This window comes from Actinia tenebrosa, unplaced genomic scaffold (genome assembly GCF_029948245.1).
Source record: "Actinia tenebrosa isolate PJP-AT-01 unplaced genomic scaffold, QUT_ActTen_1.0 PGA_scaffold5__44_contigs__length_20552954, whole genome shotgun sequence".
In the NCBI taxonomy this organism is placed as follows: domain Eukaryota; kingdom Metazoa; phylum Cnidaria; class Anthozoa; order Actiniaria; family Actiniidae; genus Actinia; species Actinia tenebrosa.
Window position 1 is genome coordinate 10,232,353 of NW_028292582.1, and position 19,873 is coordinate 10,252,225.

Here is a 19,873-nt window from a genome sequence, read left to right on the forward strand (position 1 = left end):
TTTTCACACGTGCGCCGCGCATTTGTTACCAGCGTATTCGCAACTAAAATGTTCTAGGGAATGACATTCCTACTACCGAAACGGCCTCAAAATCCACTGAAACTTCACCAGGAGATTGGAAAAGGCATACGTAGGATTGCGAACAACGATTGCAAATTTTATGTCCTTACTCTAGCTCCCATATACATTCCTTCTCTTATGAACCATAAGCCTTGTTTGGGCTACCTGTGATTTTTTCGGTAAATTTTTCAAAAGAAGCAGTTAGGATTCAAATTTCGGCCTTATCAAATGATCTAGAAAGAAAAAGAAAATTAAGGATGACACATGGGCTAAAATATAAAAAATTTGCAACCGAAACCGTAAAGACAGAACATTTCGAAAAGAAGAATGAAACAAAAAGAGTTAATTACGATGACGTCATATCTTTTAAACCAATCACAGCTACTGAAAATGCAGCTTATCCAATTATAAGAATGAGAAAAGATATAGTCGGCATCGTACCGTGAGTTTCAAAGAGAAGAGCTCTAAGAGCCCATTGGTGGGACAACAATCACCATCTGTTTGTTGTCCTGAAACGATGTCACGTGATCGCGCACCTTTGCTTGACCAGCTGCTGAAGTGAGCTTCAAAACACCTCTTCTCTTTACACAAAAACATCGAAATTTTTCAAAATAAGATCACAGAGGTCTAACTTCATTCAACTTTGGTTTAGAAATACCTTTTTATTTTGTTTATTGGTCTACAAGTCGCGACCGTCGTTGACATATAATCTGCTTACTGAACCCCGAAAGCCTTGCAAAATCAGCCGAATACATGTACATCTGTTTGAAGGTAACCTAATAATAAAAAAAAGGCTTTATAACTTTATTTTCTTTTTTATTTACTTTCACCAAAGAAAGCCACCAATTTAACTTAAATTAATTTCAATTGTAATAAATGAAATGACAAAAAACTTAATATTCTATTATAATTATTTATAATTATTATCATCCGGCATTGTTGTTATCTTAATTAGATATTTATTTTAAACTGTATCGACTTTAAAATCAGCTAAAAAAACGCATTAGACATTATCATGACCCGCTAAAAGAAGATTGAAAATATTTAGAAAAAAACTCTTATTCGATATTTGACCGAGATTTCCTAACTTAAAGTCCAACAAATGATTAGGTTTTTCCTTCCTTCCTAGCTTATATTTTTATCTGTGTATGATACTTAAACATTAGGCTTAATTCGCCCCGTAAATAAAATAAAAAATAGAGAAAGACGTCGGAGTAAAAGCAAACAAAGAAAGAAAGAAAAGAAAGATTAATTCGACCTTAATTTAGTTGAATATATAAATTTTCTTGGAGTCTTCAGTTCCATAGTTAATAACCTTTATCTTTAGCTGGTGTTGTTTTCCTTAGTTATGCAGTCAATCCGAAGTACATACGATCTGTATCAGGTTTCCAGGCTTTCAATCATATTTTCAATTTAAATTTCAAACACCCAACATATATGAACAGCTTGGTACTAAATCTTCAAGTAATATGTAGAATTGAAGTCTATATTTCCGACTGAAGTTTTTATACGTTGCAATTCACACACAACATAAACTCGAAGACAATCAAAATATCTCCTAACTTATATATATAAATAAGATTATAGTCCTTTGTATATGTTCTAACTCGCCCGTATTCGTTAACGCCATGTTTAATATACTATAAAATAGAAGGCGAATAGATTAGAATAGATAAGAAAATTAAGACATTTCGTATTTCAAAGTTATGGTATGTAAAATTTCTTTTCATGTTCAAGTACGTCAGAAACTTATTTGAAGCGCGCGTGATTGATATTTTGTGCAAATTTTAAGGAAAAAGAGGAAAAATTTCTTAAATACGAATAAATAGTACCAGTTAATACAATTATATGAATTGAAGTAAAATAAAATTGAAGACTAGTATACTCGACGTTTCGACGCCCTCGGCGTCATTTTCAAGAGTGAAAGTAAAGTAAAGCAATAATTTGAATTTGAATTTCAAAATTACGCCGTAGGGCGTCGAAACGTCGGAGTATACTAGTCTTCAATTTTATTTTAAAAACTTCAAGAAACAAAACCCTTATTTGAAATAAAATCGTTTAGTTTATGTCAAAAATGAAACAAAGAAAATAACTCAGAACGTGAGAAAAATTAATTTCTTTGGGAAAATTTGTGCTCATTGGCTCGTTTAGGCTTTTGTTTGTAGTTTGGCGACATTTCTCTTATGATAATTGCTCGCTGTCAGGCTATTTTGTTGACTGCTTTAAAAAAAAATTGTGACAAAAAACCAGCTGATAAATCGACTGAAAAGGTGTTGAAGTATTACAGTTTTTCCTTCTTTTTATAGCCGTGTGAACGAAGCAAACTATATAGTATATAAGTTCTTTCTCGGCTCGATAATTTTGCTTATCAATGATTTCAATACCAATATATATATGATGATTTATATAATTAAAAATTACTTCTGCGGTTGAAGTTCACTGCGAGCATAACCTCTTCGATTATTGTCTCATTCCTTTGAGTATTACTGATTTAAAAACGACATTTCCAATAACATCTAAAATGGTCTTGAGAGCATTAAAGGATTCATTATATATCTAAAAAAAATCAGTCTAAAATGCATACGCCTATATATTTCAATAAACGTTGTCGGTGTCGTTGCCATTGCCAAAGGCGATAGGAGATATATGTTATTCCGCTCGAAATGGTTTCCTTGAATACAAAGAACATTGAAAATCAGTCTCAACACTAAGGTCCACGTTCTTAACGAGAATAAGAAGCAGAAACACAGTACATTCCAGCTATTCTTGGATCTTGGAATGACCTATCTCTTATCGCTTTTCGTCTATCGTCTAAAGCCTATTGCTTTATCGCCTATTTATTAGGTGTGTGTGTGTTATCCGAATCTCTTTTCCATACCGTAAGTACAATGTTGTTAAATTCGAAAAATAATGCTTATTGAACTGAGTGTAGGGTAATTAGTTTGAAATCAAACGAGTGATTACAAAATTTCATGACAGCGTAGCGGGAGTACAATTTGTTAATCGCATGACAGGAAGTTCATGACCACTTAATTATATCTATTTTGAAATCTCCTGCAATCATACTAAACTTAACATTTAATCTTAATGTAAAATTTATTTGAAAAACCGTTTTTCAACTAGAAAATCCCCTTAGAAATTGTTTTCCTTTTTTACTCTATTTTTGGCTTCCTTATTCTGCAATGTGATTGGTCAAATATTAATATGTTTTGTGCAGCAATTTCATTGGCTCTTCAAAACATTGCGATTTAAAGCTCAAATGGTGCGATTCGTGCTTAAACATCGCACTGCTGAGAGAGCCAATCAGATTGCAGGATTTGCTAGTGATTCAAAATGGACATTTTTAAGAGTATAATGCGCGGTTTGAAATTGGAAGAACATCTCGTTAAGAATTTCACATTTGTTTGACTTAGTCCCAAAATTATTTTGAGCCCTGTAAGGATTCTCAAGTGTCAAAAGCGGACATTAGGAAGTACAGAATTATAATATTTGCTTTTGTTCTGTCATTTCTGGCAGTTTTGAGGAGGTTGTGCTAACGTTTCATTTCTGTAATTCATTAGCGTACGTACGTACTCTTGGCTAACTGGCTGGTTCTTGGCTGTCACAACTGCAAACTTGGTCCTCGTATTTCTTGCCTATGGTCTAGTTTCCGATAAGTGGTGTTTCTGTATTCGAGAAAGTTCTTCATTTCAAAATCTCCATAGGATTTGACTTCACTGAATGAGCGCCTAGATCGTAGTTAAAGTCTTGTCTCCGATAAGTGGTGTTTCTGTATTCAAGAAAGTTCTTCTTTTCAAAATCTCCATAGGATTTGACTTCGCTGAATGAGCACCTAGATCGTAGTTAAAGTCTTGTTTTCGAAACCTGGTGTTTTTGTACTCGAGACGTTCTTCATTTCAAAATCTCCAAAGGATTTGACTTCACTAAATGAGCACCCAGAGCGTAGTTACAGCCAGTCGCGTTACAAGATCAATTAAGGTTGACTTTTTCCTCAGTATAAAAGTTGGAATTTTGCGAGCAAAGACATTGAGTACAGCAGGCCAATTCCTAGCTCCACGAATTGCTCACGAATTACGCCGCTATGGATAACCTCACATCTAATTTTTCCAACCCAAACCACAAGTCAGTGACCATAAAATCTGAAGCCCTATCCATCGTCATGCTCATATCAGTCATGGCACTCGGAATGTTTGGCAACATCCTTGTTATTGCCTCTTTCTTTAAGTTCCGTTACTTAAGAATGGTGACGAACTATTTTCTAGTGTCCTTGGCAGTAGCTGATCTAATGCTTGCAACGTTTTCAATGCCTTTCTGGTTGATGATACGAATGGCCGATCTCGTTCGCGTCCCGCGGGATAGACTAGATTACATGATAATGTACTATTCATGGCAATATCTAGATATTCTGTGTAGTACAGCATCTATAATGAACTTGTGCGTCATCGCTAAGGACAGACACATGGCTATCGTTTCCCCTTTGAGGTACTACGCTAAAATGACGCCGAAAAGAGCGCTTATCTCCATCGCTGTTGGTTGGACGTACGCGGCAGTTTGCGCGGGAATTTCAATGATTTCAATCGACCGAAACATCCAACCCATAGCTGGCCGCGTTTACGCAGTGTTTATTTCCCTAGCCGCTTTCTTTGCTCCCTTGTTGATCATACTCTTCTACTACGGTCGCATTTTCGCTGTCGCTTTAACCCAAATAAGAAGTATTTCCCACCATGGATCCCTCGTTTACGGAGCTGAAAAAGAGCGACGAACCTTGATGCAAAGAGAGCTCAAAGTCTCCAAGACGTTAGCAATCGTTGTAGGTACTTTTGTCGTCTGCTGGTCGCCATTTTTCGTGATTTTAATTCTGTTTGCTGTGTGTAGTACCTCTTGTGTCTCGTCCGCAAGCGCTACGACTTACATCGCTGCAAGCAAATGGATGCATTATTCAAGCACCACAGCCAACCCAATTATCTATACACTGTTTACTAAGGGCTTTAGACAGGCTTTCAAATCCATGTTGAACTGCTCTGAATGTAAGAGTAGGTGTTGTTGTTGCATAAGGAAAAGGATTAAGAATCAGACGACGGGCAGTCAGATGAAAGTATGGACCTCCTACGAGTGCAGGATGGAAGAGAAACAAGTTCAACATTCTTGTTCTTTGCATATAAGTCGATGAAGAAAGCGAAAATATCTGTACGATTAAGAATAGCGACACAGAACTAGCTGAGGAGATGTATAAGGCCCAAAAACTGAATCCTTAAACGATATAGCGGCCATCTTGGATCGCAAGGCATTATGGGGCGTCCAGAGGCAAAAGAAAACAATGATGGCGGATCTGTGACTTTAGTAGATAGCAAAACAACTAAAGCGCCAAACAAAACAGAACAAAATCAAACGAAACAAAAATAGAAAAAAGAAAAAAAAAAAAAAAAAAAAACGAGGGAAAATTGAATAAAGCAATTATTGAACTCGGTTATCACTAACTGATCACGATATTTTGCTCAATAATTAACATGGACAAAAATTTGCTTAATAACGTTAAGAAAATAATAGTTAAACTAATGAAAAGCTTACTTCTTCAAAGCTGAGCCACTATTTGAGAATAACCGCCACAAAATCCATATAGTTTGATATCAAAAGAGAAAGGAAAAAAAAAAAAAAAAAAAAACAAGAAAAAAAAAGAAGTTAGATTTATATGCATAAGGAAAAAGTTGTCGCATACCAAGCCCGAAACAAAAACCAAAAAAAAAAAAAAAAAAAAAAAAAAACATGAGGCGTTCGATTAATAACATTATACACCTGATTTAAAAAACGCTGTCATTGCCAAAGGCGATAGTCAATAGGCGAAAAGCGATAGGATATATGTCATTCCAAGATCCACGAATAGCTGAAATGTCTTGTGTTTTTTCTTATTCTCGTCAAGAACATGGACCTTCGTGCTGAGACTGATTCGATGTTATTTGTATTCAACGAAACCATTTCCATGTCGGAATGACCTATCGCCTATCGCCTTTGGCGATGACAACGTTTTTTGAATTTAGTGAATACAATTAGGGAAAGAACACAGCAATATAAATTTCTCCCATTTAAATTTTTTTCCAGCTGCACATTGTATTGACATTATTTACATATGATCACTCATTACATTTCGGGCTTGATATGCAATGTGCAACAATTTTAAAACCTTCATCAATCAATAGCTGTATACGTTAGAATGGTATTGATGGTTTTCACGGCGGCCATAATGGAGGAACTTAACAAAAGAATTGTCAATGAATTCTTTTGTTTTATCCTCCAACATGGCCGCCGTGTCTTTTGTTAGTTAATTCTCTTGGGAATGGTGGAAAACCATCAATAGCGTTTTTGCTCATAGAAACGGAATGCGACATATTTGAACTAGCACTGACAAGGCTTCCCAACATTTTCTTAACAAGTAAACATTAAAATGGCTTTCACTAAACAGACCTTACAGCACGTCGGAATGCAGCTCAATTTGGAGGACATAACAATAGGTTTGCAATTCTCAGGAGATTGAAAAATATTTTGTTTTGTCCTCAAAATTGAGCTGTTTTGACGTCACATGCAAGAGGTCTTTTCCATCATCTTTCCCACATGAGTTTCGATACTAATAGCCTTACAATTCAACTAAGTACAAATGTAATAAATTTTATTCGTCTATAAAGAAAAGAAAGAAAACAAATGTACTTAGGTTTTAGAATAAAAGGTAATATAGAGAAGAGCTAGTCATTTGACGCGTTGATCAAAACATAGCCACAACAAACGATACGAAAATAATCAACATAGCAAGCGGAATCAGAGGTGCAGAACCTGATCGCGGCGGTCCCCTGGTAACGACTTCACCACCTCTCATCCCGTGCTTGAAACACTTGTCCTGCTTACTGCTCGTTAGACAAAGGGCGTGGTCCATCACGTGGAAAATGTAGTGCTGTTCAACGACACCGTGGAAGAGATACGCTCCTGGGCCAGTAGCGTAAATCCCTGATTTAAAATAGAGTTTAGTGTGTGTCAGTATTAGAGAGAATCTATTTTTTGTATGGGACGGGTGGGTAGGTGGTTGAGAAGGCGTAGTGTGCCACAGGTAGCCCAAACAAAACATGTTAATAATTTTTAATTTAATAAGTTTTGTTATTTTTCATATGGGACGGGTGGGTAGGTGGTTGAGAGGGCGTAGTGTGCCACAGGTAGCCCAAACAAAACATGTTAATAATTTTAATTCAATAAGTTTTGTTATGATAAGGATATTGCTGATATCTTTTTTTCCGGACAGCCTAGTCAATGAATTACATGTAGCCAAGAAAGGAATGCTTGGGCTACCTGTGGATGTGCAGGTAGAGGGAGGATGTACATTTTTCGAATGATGAAATCATGTAGGACGTTTGCATGATAGCATCATTGACCTCTACTACCAGACTCCCTTTTAGCACCAATTGTCTTACTATTCTCATGAGGGAATACAAAGTTGAATAAGATAGAAATTCGCAAAGCATTATGTTATGGTACGTTTTAATGAGATCAGTTTTGGATCGGAAGGTGCTGACTGTCTTAAATGTTTTTTCTTTAAACCAATTAAGAGTTAAGAAAAAGTTTTTCGCCCATTATTCATTTGCAATATCTTACTACATCTACCAGAATGCTTAGCAAATGTTTTTATATTAAAAGGTCATGCACAAGACAACAAGTGTTAAATAAAACAAAGTGCGCAAGGGCTTCTGGTAATTGTAGTATATATCGGACTTAAATGATGTTTTATCAAGAAAGCCAATTGAGTGCACGATGAAGCACCCACGTGTTTTTATTTCTCACGTGCAGAGACTTCCTATGATTGGTTGCATAACTACATACATACCGACATCTTCTCCAGCATGTGACTCACTCGACGTCTTCACAAGAGCCTGCTGTAAGAAGTCCTTGTCAGCGGTATTCACGCCTGTGAGGTTTTGCCTGCTTTCGTTAAGGGATAGTCCACCGGGCCCGTTAGCATATCCTAGCGTAGTGTACGGTAAGCCATCTTTACCAACACTTGTGGCATTGTCTTTTTCGACTACTAACTCGAAGATTGGGTTCCCTCGTCGCGGGTATCCCGCTATGGATAACACGTGACTGTGGTCAGCGGTAGTGATCATTAATGTTTCCTCTGCAACGTTATAAAAGATTAACAAATGAGAAGTTTCGATCCGGTGACAGGATAACGAAAAACTGGAACCGGTCTTCCTGTGGTATTTACCGAACCGTACGCAGACCATGTGGTCTTGTGGATTCAGCAAAATTGACTTACCTTCTCCAACGATACTGACTGCCTTATCTACCGCTTTTGCCATGGCAACTGTATCCATGAGGGCTTTTACAGCTTTTCCACCGTGATGTCCGTGATCAATGCGTCCACCTTCAATGAATGTAAACCTTAGTCTTTGGAAAAATACCGCTGCGTTGCTTGATTACAGACTCATTTACTCAGGGATAGCATTATTTCAGCGTCAGAATAGAGGTTTTGCACCACCACGTGACGGCAGCCATGTTAGATGGCAGGAACAATACAATCGTTTTACACGAGAAAGAATTCAATTCCCAAGAGCAAAGGGATTTTATTGTTCTGCCATCTAACCACAGAAAGCCCAAGCCGTATTATCGGATGGGCACGTGAGGGTGCATGCAAAACCTCTATTCCCAAATACCAACGGTAAAGTAAGAATGCAACTACTCAAGATCAAGGGTCACCCTGAGCAACAGAACGTTTATGCATGACAATGATTCAAAATGGCGGCGATATCGTCTGCTCACATGCATGAACATTTTAATCAATAGTCCCCTTCATAGTACCCTGCGCCATCTCGAAAGGTAGCCGTGCCTTTGAATCGAAGCTAAACGAACGGTGAGCTTGCAATATAGAGACATTTGTTCAAGCTGTTAAAAAAGGTCTCTATCATTGCAAGCTCACCGTTCGTATCGCTTCGATACGAAGGCACGGCTACCTTTCAAGATGGCGCAGGGAACTGTGAAGGGGACTATTAATTGATGAAAACTACAATTTCAAGGCTAAATAAATACACTTACCTTCGACGAATAAAAAGAATCCTTTGGGATTTTTACTGAGAATTTCAATGGCCTTAGCTGTCATCTCAGCGATGGAAGGTTCGCCTCCTGTATCGTTGACTCTCTCTACTTCATACTGCATATGGCTGTACTCAAACAGACCTAACATTACCAAGACAATATACGAATGAATTTGCTGGATGCGTGGGAATAAATCATCATTTTTATGGAACGTTGGACTGATCTAGGGCAAAGCACGAGTAATTTACTTAGTTTGGGCGTGAAGTCTTCCCATTTTATGCCACTTACAACACATCCTTTGTTATCCATCCCTCTCCTATGAATAACCTACATTGCCCCACTCTCCCCTCCCCTGTCAAGAGGCTTATTGACTCACCCAACACATGCTTGACTGCCTTGACATCCACCCCTCTGCACTAAGATACATATCACTGTCCGACACACCCATCCCCTCCAAGGAGGCTTATTTACTCACCCATCACATGCTTGACCGTCTTGACATCCAACGCATCAAAAGCCGTTTTATTCCACAGAAACTGTGAGTCGGGATTGTTAGCCAGCCATTCGTTGACCAAATTTCGGCCATCTCCGCGTTTGCCTTGTAGCTGGGGATACTCGGGATCTGATTGGTTTTTTGGGTAGAAGTTTTGCCTTCCTCCTCCGAATAACACTTCGATGCCATCACCGACTGAATATTCTGCCAACTGAAGGGCTAGAGGGGACAAAAAGCTTTGCATGAATGCTGAATTTCGCTCCATGCATAACTCGTTTATAATTCAGTTATATTCACAGATACCATTAAAAGTCCGTGGGATTTCAAAACATTGTTATTTTTCAAGTTTCACATTCTTTGCATTACAGTTGACTATTACAAATGATTTGCTAAGCCTGTGCAGCACAAATCTCCGCGCGCGTCCACAGGAAACGCTTGTCTTTACTGAGTCTGGATGGAAACGTTGTGCAGCACGTATTCTACACTAGTAGCAAAAAGTGCCGGTTTTGAAAACCAAAACAACGTGAAAAATAAATTATTTCAACCTAATCTCCAAATTGTTTGTATTTATTTTTTGACCTACAAAGGCTTTGCACCTTCACGTGCCGGCGCCCATAATACATCTTGGAGTGCATGTAGTTAGATGACAGAACAATAGAACCCCTTTGCTCCTGGGAATTGAATTCTTTCTTATCATAGGTAGCCCAAGCTTGGTTTCTGTGGCGTCATGTTATAAGAAAATGTATGGTGATTCATCAAAAATTTCAATAAAATCATTGAAACGTGAAATAAAGCCTCGAAATTTTACCCGATCATTGAGAAATAGCACTAAGAAATAATTATAATACTGGTGGAGAAAAAAATCCTTAAAACGGGCTAAATTCAAAAAATAACCACACAGAGTGAAAGAAGTGCTATTTCTCAATGATCGGGTAAAATTTTGAGGCTTTATTTCACGTTTCAATGATTTCATTGAAATTTTTGATGAATCCCCATACATTTTCTTATAACATGACACCACAGAAACCAAGCTTGGGTTACCTGTGTTCTTATGTAAAACGATTATATTGTTCGTGTCATCTAACATGGCTGCCGTCACGTGATGATGCAAAGCCTCCAATAAAATTATCGCGTTGATTACTTACCAATATCTTTACAAGAGCTAGAGTCATCTTTGGCCTTACTTTTCATTTTCATATCGTTTTCCCAGTTTCTATCGGGACTATAAGAATAAAGTACAGACGGTGACGCATGCGTAATGCGTGTTGTGGTCACAATCCCCGTAGACATCCCAGCTTCCTCTGCGAGAGTTAGGATTGACTTGACTTTGGTGGCTTCGGTCATATCGGCGCAGTAACCTTTGCGGACAGTTTCGTCAACAGCGATTACACCTTACCGATAAAATAAATTCTGATAAGCACTGCTTCAAAGTGGAACCTCTATTAGGCGACCACCATTGAAAATTCTCAAGTGGTAGCAAAAAAGAGGTTGGTTGCTTAATAGAAGTAAAAATTACTGCCGAAAACCTTTTTGGGACTTTGACAACTGGTTGCTAAATAGAGGTTGGTCGCTTTATGGAGGTATAATTAAGTGGAAAATTCAAAAACGAAATTTAAAGGCAAAAGTGTGCGATTCGTGCTGATATCGCACTTCTGAGAGACTTTCAGATTGCAGGATTTGCCAGGATTTCGAGATGGGAAATTTCTCATTCCTCTTTGATAGCTGGTCGCTAAATAGAGGTTGATTGCTTAATAGAGGTATAAATTAGTGCAAAATTAAACCATCTTTGGGACTTTAACATTGAACCTCCGCTAAATAGAGATTGATTATTAGAATCACATGTCACTGTGAACCCTGTTTCGTACCCAGACTTCCTCCAAGCCGACCGTTGTGAGACTCATAGAATTACTACCAAAACAAGGGGGGGGAAAGCGAGCGTCGAAGTCACGAGAGGTCGACTTGTTTGCTCCTCTAGTAGGATTTTCATTTGCGTTTAAATTTCGCGCCAATGATGGGCGTGTATTTCTGAAGCGGGCGCTTAATTTTCTTACGTTGATAAAGAGCGCGAGCACCCGCTTTTGGGTCGCTAAAATTAGCGGGAAACAAGCCGGAAAAGTCCTTTTATTTGCCGAGCGCGTGTGATTCCTGCTTGGTTTACCTGTGCTTTTAGTCAGCGCGCGTGAACTCAGGGAGACGAAGGACGAGTCTAAATCGTATATTTTTCTAAATTTAGTATCATTACCAGCTCTTGTTTTTACTCCATTCAAATAAGCTGTGGCAGTGCCTGCCGAGTCGGCAACTTGTTGATCAGTGTTGTACGTCTTGGAGAATGCCGACCAGGGGAATTTTTCCCAACTCAAAGCATTCTCTTCGCCAGTCTCTCCACGCAGTTGTCCTTCAAGAATCCGAGCAGATGTGACGGTGGTGGGGCCCATCCCATCGCCCAAGAACATTATCACATTTTTTGCTGTTTGGCGATTTTCGCGGAGTCGTAGGTTGTCTTTAATGAGGTCGACGCCGGATTGAAACCACTCGTTTTTGGCCTCGTTGTTAAGAGCACTTGCAGCGAAAGCTATTAACGGTGAATTGAAAGAGCATTAAAGGGATGGCAATGTTTGTTGTTGTGGAAGTGGAAATTATATTTTTTGTAAGGGTAAAAATATGCAAACAGTTATGATCATAATAGGAACAGTTTTGTTCAGACACACGGTGCAACATTACACGCATGCAACATTGAACGCAATGCAACAGGACTGTTGCATCGTGCGTCTACCCCTAAAACTTGTTGCACGCAGCATTGCATGCAGCAAATCTGAAGTTGAATCACGCTCTACGCTTGCAACCTTGCGCGAAACATTTTGAAATTTCCAGCCAATCAGCTTGCACCAATTATTTTTAACTGCTGACCAACTTTTTGTTTTTTTCTAAGCCCCCGGTAAAAACATTACTTTGCTTGACACTGCATTACCAAATACTCTTTATTATTTTTGTACTGTTCCGCCACAAGCACGACGTTCTACGTCGGTCTTTAAGTATCCCTCCAGGATCTTTTAGTCTCGATTTACAAAATGTGTCTCGATTTGGATTCGTTCCGGCGTTCGTTTCTCCTTTCTTTATTGCTTTCTTTCCTTGTTCCTTGCATTGGTTACACGATTAACTTCTAGGTTCCATGACCCCATTTTTTTACACGCTACGTTTCATTCCGTTAAGTATTATTCTTTTTGTTTCCTATGTTTGCCTCAGAGAAAACAATAATTTTGATGAGAATCAATCAATGATCAAGTTTTAATTCGAATTCATCTTTTAACACAAGATCTCATTCAGGTACCACTTTTCCTACTTCAAGCAAATTTGCCAACATTACAGTCAAAAAGGCTCAAGCTTACCCCCCCGCCCCCCTGACTACCCCTTTAGATTCCATGCATCAATTCCATAATTTAAATATTCAAATAATGATATTTTAACATATATTAAAATTTGTTATTCTTTCCCGGAGAATACGAAGACTCGGGATTCAAAATAAAAACCGATTCAAAACTCAAATTCCGATTGAATCATTCCATATAAGGAACACCATAATTTTCCGGTATTTTTAAAATTGGTAATCCTGTTTGCACTAGCCCCTACAAATACGAGCTTAATTAATCAAATGTCAATCAAAGACGTACCTCTGAAATATAAGATCCCCTAGTATTTTGGTTCTTTCAAAATGTTGCCGCGAAAGGTGACCATTCTCGGGCTTTTGCTCATAAATTAGCCTGCGTAGCGGCTCTTGGGGAGGGGGAGGGGGTTGGGCCTCCTCGCCCCACCCCCCTCCCCCTCCCCAAGAGCCGCTACGCAGGCTACTCATAAATATAAAACTGATTCCCTGGGTGAATTACAGGCTGGATATATTGTAGGGGTAGCTGGAGTAGAAAACATTGGTTATTCATAATAATTGCAATACGGATATTCTGGTTGACTAAAATTGTAGTTTGAAGACTGACTTTGCTGAAAGAATTGTCCTTAACTACACTATTAAAATACGATAGGGAGTCATGTTGTAAAACCTTAGAAAACTATTATGATTTATGTAATTTAGCAGTTTTGTGGGCTAAATAAAAAAAACTGTTATGAAAATCCCATAAACCTTCATATTCGAATAATCATTTTTTTTAAATGAAGAACTGGAGAATGAAATGACATTTTCTGAACTACGGATACAAGGCTGAATTAAGCTAAAACAACACCATTTTTTTTCTTTTCTGTTGTTTATGGAAAAGCCAAAAAAAAAAAAAAAAAAGCAAAGAAATACTACAAATCTTGCGAAATCTAACTTCGAGTGCTAGCACTGGAACCCTCTGCGTTCAAAGCCTTTTCCAGAGTATTTAATAAGGAAAGGAACGTAAACTATGCATTATAAGTATTTTAAGTAAGCTAAGTGTCTGCTTATTGTATTCAGTGTCGATTTACTTTCTCCATGTGCAACACTTCGACACAAGTTTTACCTCTGCAAATTTATCGTGTGTTATTTTAGGGAGGAATGGAATCTCAAAGCCTGAACTGAAATTTAAAAAAGTCCTGAATGTTTACGGCAAGTAAATTAATACATTAAAATATACAAACATTTAACAATTAACTTCAATAATTATTGACTAGATAAAGATATAACACATCTTTGGTTACCACAAGTACGAAAACGACTACAGAATTCAAAGCCCTAAAAATTCAAAATCTTGAATATCATAAAATATATTCATTACGTTTTACAACAGATGTGCTAGTTTGAATTGAATTTAGAGTGACTGTGCAAGGAGCAAAGATTTAGCACACGCGAAAAACTCCATATGGAGTAATTAAATCTACTCTTCTTATATAACAAATGTATATATGTCACATTTTAGGAAATTAGAAAAGGTTAAATCGTTAAAAAAAACATAGACTTACTTGTGCTAACTATGCTGAAACACCAAGGCAGCAATAAGTACAACAGCAAAACCAAATTGTTCGTCATCCTTTTGGATCAAACGGAGAGACAAGAGAAAGATATGTGTAGCAGAGGTCGAGGTCAACACTATGGTGACAATGAAACTCAAGCGTCAAGCGGCCGTAGCTCCTAGAATGTGTTCTATCAAACGGGTCGGATGACAAGTACCCTGCGTTCCATCCGATGTGAATTCACCTTTTCGGCGCTAGCTGTCACGGGATGGTTTGGTAGGGCCGCGCAAGGGACGAACCCAACACGTGGCCGGCCAGAGTTGTGGGGGGCCACAGGATGTGGGACCACTAGACTTGGACGGGAACTAAACATGTCAACGTAACTGTCTCAAAACCCCTTGACTCGTTGTTGGCTTCAAATCGTGTACAGAGACAATAGCTTCCCGTCATCGCAACACTGTATTAGAATGCAGCTCAGTCATGCCTGCATTTTGAGCGTTCTCCGCTGGCTAGCTGATAGATCTTTTCCGCGGGCTCCACGAATCGCGAGATGAATTTTCAAAACTAATAAGCCGGACTCTTTGTGGAGTTTTTGCAAAGAAAAGTATGTTTCTAGCATGATAACATGCAAAAATGGAATTTTAATCATTAATATCTTCGTCGTTTTAAGGGCAATCTTTACTAGACTTTGTAGTTTCACTAGAGTCAGTGATTACCATGCATCAGAAGTTCATAACTAGAAGTGTCCATCTTCCTATATATGAAACGTCCGATGTGTTTTACGTCTGAGCTATTTTAAGTAAAATTGACGTCTGCACCGGAAGTGACCAAGCAAGCAGGCCAAACAAACAAAATGGCGGACTCGGGGTTTCCCGTGTGAGAAAAGCTTGGATTTGCTTGAGTGTTATGTTCGATAATAGTGTACACCATAGAAAAGACACTTAGTTTCTTTTTTACCATAACAAAGTCCAAAAAGATGGAAAAAATGTCCGGAAAATGTTTGAAAGAGCAACCGCTTCAAGCGCGCGCTGTTCATACACGCGGGCGCGCGCAATCCTAAACGAATCAGCGTAGCGTATGTCATTTCGATGAATCTGATTGGTCGAGCGTTCCTGCTTGGTCACTTCTAGTGCTGATGCTGATACTAAAAATAACTCAGACGTAAAACACATCGGACGCCACCCCAATACCTGATAGTCTCCCTCGCATCCGTTTTTAGTGTCGGTCGTCACGCAACGCGTTGCGTGACGACCGACACTAAAAACGTATGCGAGGGAGACTAAATACCTGATGGACACTTCTAGTTGTGAACTTCTGCATGCATATATCGTGAAAAACATTGCGAAGACTGGTTGCACAAATTTACACAAATCATTAAGCTCACTAGACCGTAGACCTACAAGAGGGTGTGCCAGTGGGGTTAGTGTAGCCTCCTCCGCATGCATCTCTCTTGTATCTTCTCTCCTTTTTAGTCTTGGGCTTCCCGTGTCTTTAGGATGAGGGGGATTGAGCGCCTAGTCTCTTTCGACAGGAATCCCAATTCGCGACACAGGAATCCCAATTCAACAAACAAAGAAAATTAAGAAAGACGCCTGCGGAGGAGGCTAGGGTTAGTGGTTTATTGGCCAACAACATACTAGTTAACTGACAAATAACCTATGATTTGGCCGAACCCACTAAGGGGTGGTGGTTAGGAGTTTATTGGTGCCTAAGCTGTGCATAAACTGAACGTGAACCAGTTTGAATTTCTATTCGAATGGTTATAAACTTACTTAACTGTCTATACTAGATTAAATCATTGACGATTTGAAATGGTAAGAAGGCAATATTGACCAAAATATTAAACGGTATAATATGTACGAGCCCCTCCCCCTCATCATAAAAACCTACCTCTACCACCCCCTCGTAAGTTCAGCCAACCTCTTTTTTTACTTAGGCCGAAAAATCTTTTTTTTAAAGTCAAATTTCGATCACTATTTAGCTCTAATTCTGCATTTTGGACAATGGAAAAAAATGTGTCTTTCCTTGGTCAAATACTCTGGGGGAAAATTGAAAAGTAGCTCCAAGTTTTTTCGCTTTTTAAAGCCTAAAAAATTCTTTCTATTTCTTAATACCCAGAATCTCGCCGATTTTGGCTCAAAGAAAAGCATTCAAAATATGTGAACTTGAAATGAATAAATTATTTAAGAGGGGATGTCAGCAAAAATCGAACAATTTTGAAATTTCGTGGCAACGGTCGAAAAATCGATTTCGCTCATATTCTAACCTTAGGTAGACCTTATTCTAACTAGAACCACTATGTAGTTTGTTTTTAAAAATATCGCTTATTTTACGAGAAAAACGAGAAAATTGATTTTTGCGGATTTCAGCCTTTTGACGGCGGAAAGAAATCGACTACTTCAGAGCCTTCGCGTCGCAAAGAAAAGTAATTCAGACATATAAAACCATTATAATCTTATCAATTGGTATCTAAACTTGTATTAGGAAAATGTTCAGCTATCTCAGTTTCCTTTTTCAAGACGAAAAAAAATTTTTTGGACCCATACATTTTACAATACCAAGAGTATAGAAAGTTTAAAAAAATATTTTGGTATGTGCTATATAAAATAATTGGCTAAAATTTGGGCTAGTTAAAGTTAAGATGCTATATTATCTTATTCCACTGAAATTTGGTTGGGTAAATTATTTATCGCGTAAATAAAAAGCTTGAAATTCTTATAAAATTCAGCGATTTCTCTGTCGGCAAAGATCAGTCGATTTCAATGGTTCTGCACAAACAACGCAATAAATCCGAGTTTGTTCGTTTTTCGAGCAATAATCTAAAGCAAAAATACTTTAAAAGGCCTAAGTTATTATTTTTAAGATAACAAAGAATCTTTTGAGGCTCAGATTCAAGCACGCTTTGCTATTCGCGACTGAGAAGTGGACTGAGTATTGTAAGCAAACTTGAATAACTAACAAAGTGTTGAACGATTACAGTAGGGATTGCTCACCATATTTTCGGATTACTTCAGACTATTCTGCTTTAACCGTTGAATAATATTTATAGTTAGGTGAAGGATAAGTAGTCGTTCTATTTTTCTTGCTCCTAGCATGATAAATTGGGAAAGGACGGTAATCTGAGATGTAAACATGTAATCCACAATGCATGCCGCTTAAAACAATACACGTCACCAGTGACACCAAACTGACAGTGACATCTGTTTATAAGATATCGTCGTCTGTTTCATATTTTTGAGATGAATTTCCTAGGTAACTGAGGATAAACTAACAAACTTTATCTTCAAGAGAGACAGACTGTCTGACACTTCAAACGCGCTAATTAGCGAACGTTTCAAAATAAACGTGGAAATCGCTGTATTTTCCATAAGAGATGTTCAGGTTCTCGCACTGCAAATACAGGCGTTGACTAATTCTTGCAGGAGATGTAAGTATGGCTTCTTGCGTCTTGTCTTAATGTGAGACGTCTCAAGCTCGAAGGAGGCACAGATTTCCTGAAGCATTTGGATTGAAAAAGATGATAGCTTTGATTTGGATGCCATTTCGCAGCTATTGTAATGATCAAACATGATTGGATGTTGTGCAGAAACCAGTTCCATTACTTCATTCATTACATCAAACAATTCTTTTTCTTTGTTTTCCTCATTTTTCTTCATTTCATCGTTGTCTTCGTCATCAGCTGAGCCTAGCTTCTTTTTTCTTGCCAAACGCGAGAAAAAGCCTGCAATTTGTTGCGACGTAAGTAGTAATCAATGTCCATGGATAAGGTCAGGTTAATTTATTCATGTATTATATATTCATATATTCCTGTTACCATGGCAAATCACCGGAAACGGAAATGAATGGGGTGATGGATCGCCCAATGAGAAGCGGGGAGGGGTAACGTAAGGGTGACGTAAGTGGGGATGGGTCGCCCGGAAGAACGAAGGAATACACGGGGTGTTAGGTTTAAAAAGATTTAATGAACTCAGCAATTATCTTAGGTGTTTACATGTTTTTCGTTTCTGGCTAATAAAAAACGTCCTGAAGTGTTGTACGTGGCATGATGTGGATGACTTCATCACACCAAGCAAAGTAATCACAAGCCACATCCGGGTAGTTGACCGAGCACGCGAGAAAGGTGCGGTTCTTGTTTTTCTCAGAACTGCTGACGTTGACTTTGGCAAAGACGTTGTGCTCATGACACTTGGGGAGGTAGTTGGGGTGAAGCCCAAAAAGGCGGTTGTCTACGGCATTGTAGAGATCTTTCTTTATGTACATTTTACATCCCAGCCTGGAAGTGGCATAAACGCGCGCTTTTTCGTCTTTGGTTTTGGCGCCCTTGAGACGTTCAGTGATGGCCTTGTAATCCACCTTGACGCCACACTTGAAGAAGGTGGCATTCTTGGTTTTGATGACAGCACATGGTGAGCCACAAAAGCAGGGATGGTTGACTTGACTGTATTCATCTTGTGGCGGGAGCGTTTGAGGGGATGGCGGCAAAGTGGGTGGTGGTGGTTGATACTGTTCTTCAGACATCGTAATCTTGGTCTTGGCTTTCGTGGTCTGACGTTGGATCGATGTGAGGTTCGTTGGAAGAGGGGTCTTGATATAGTTCCTCGGTTTGGGGGAGGGACTTAGGAGAACCAATGGAACAGCTTTCACGTGGGGGTGACGTTGTCGTTGCGTCGGAAGTAGGAGGAGTCACGCCGAACAGGTGACTGAGGATAATGATCTGTTCTTCCTTGGTGTAGGTGGGCGGTCCGTGGACTTCGTCATCAGACCATTCACGTGGCACGGTGATGATCTGAGCGTCGGTTTGGCTTTGCGAGAGTTTTTGCCGGATGGTAATTTCGGAGTCGAGGTCCTTGCGGACTTTGCGAAGTGCGTCCCACGTGTTGTCACGATAGTTGTCTTTGGGGATGGTACAGGTAAAGGTACACCACGGATACTGTTGGTTACAAATGAAGGTAATGTACCGCGCGTGAATGGTAGAGGTTTCTACGGTACAGTGTTCGCTGTCGCGATCGGTGAAGTAATAGGTGCAGGGTTTGTTACAAAGGCAGTGAGGCAGCCGAGCATTGCGACGTCCGCTCATGTCGAAGTTGAAGTCGTTGTGGGGGTCTGACGATGGTAGGCTGTTTCTTGAGTCCGTAAAAGCAAGAGGTACCAGTTTTCCCGCGAAGACGAAGAGCAGATTGGCCTGGGGATGTTTACTCATGTTGAAGTTGTGAGGTTGTGATGTACGTTGTGATACATAAGACGTATTATTTCGGTGGGGGTAATGCGTTGTGCTTCGCACATGAGACGTTTCCAACACGTGCTCATGGAATAGATGGGGAGGTCGCAGGAGTCGTT

General features: G+C 39.0%; 2 protein-coding genes across 2 annotated transcripts; one reads left to right on the forward strand and one right to left on the reverse strand.

Moving 5' to 3' along the window:
* Positions 1 to 697: 697 nt before the first annotated feature.
* On the forward strand, positions 698 to 6,572 carry LOC116286957 (dopamine receptor D5-like). Its single transcript, XM_031693552.2, has 2 exons — positions 698 to 831; positions 3,621 to 6,572. Exon 2 carries the CDS (start codon positions 4,142 to 4,144, stop codon positions 5,228 to 5,230), a length of 1,089 nt encoding a protein of 362 aa, XP_031549412.1. The 5' UTR covers positions 698 to 831; positions 3,621 to 4,141; the 3' UTR covers positions 5,231 to 6,572.
* A 128-nt stretch (positions 6,573 to 6,700) lies between these two features.
* Positions 6,701 to 14,666, reverse strand: LOC116286956 (alkaline phosphatase). Its single transcript, XM_031693551.1, has 8 exons — positions 14,546 to 14,666; positions 11,862 to 12,191; positions 10,765 to 11,010; positions 9,602 to 9,838; positions 9,127 to 9,267; positions 8,351 to 8,458; positions 7,922 to 8,209; positions 6,701 to 7,053 (listed from the first exon to the last, which is right to left on the reverse strand). The coding sequence occupies exons 1-8, from the start codon at positions 14,610 to 14,612 to the stop codon at positions 6,815 to 6,817; spliced, it is 1,656 nt and encodes a 551-aa protein (XP_031549411.1). The 5' UTR covers positions 14,613 to 14,666; the 3' UTR covers positions 6,701 to 6,814.
* Between the last annotated feature and the right edge of the window lie 5,207 nt (positions 14,667 to 19,873).

Coding starts and splice junctions, on each gene's coding strand:
- LOC116286956 (XM_031693551.1), bottom strand. CDS start 14,612: ATGACGAACAATTTGGTTTTGCTGTTGTACTTATTGCTGCCTTGGTGT. Junction 12,192..14,545: donor TTTCAGCATAGTTAGCACAA/GTAAGTCTATGT, acceptor CACCGTTAATAG/CTTTCGCTGCAAGTGCTCTT. Junction 9,268..9,601: donor GACGGTCAAGCATGTGATGG/GTGAGTAAATAA, acceptor TGGTAATGTTAG/GTCTGTTTGAGTACAGCCAT.
- LOC116286957 (XM_031693552.2), top strand. CDS start 4,142: ATGGATAACCTCACATCTAATTTTTCCAACCCAAACCACAAGTCAGTG.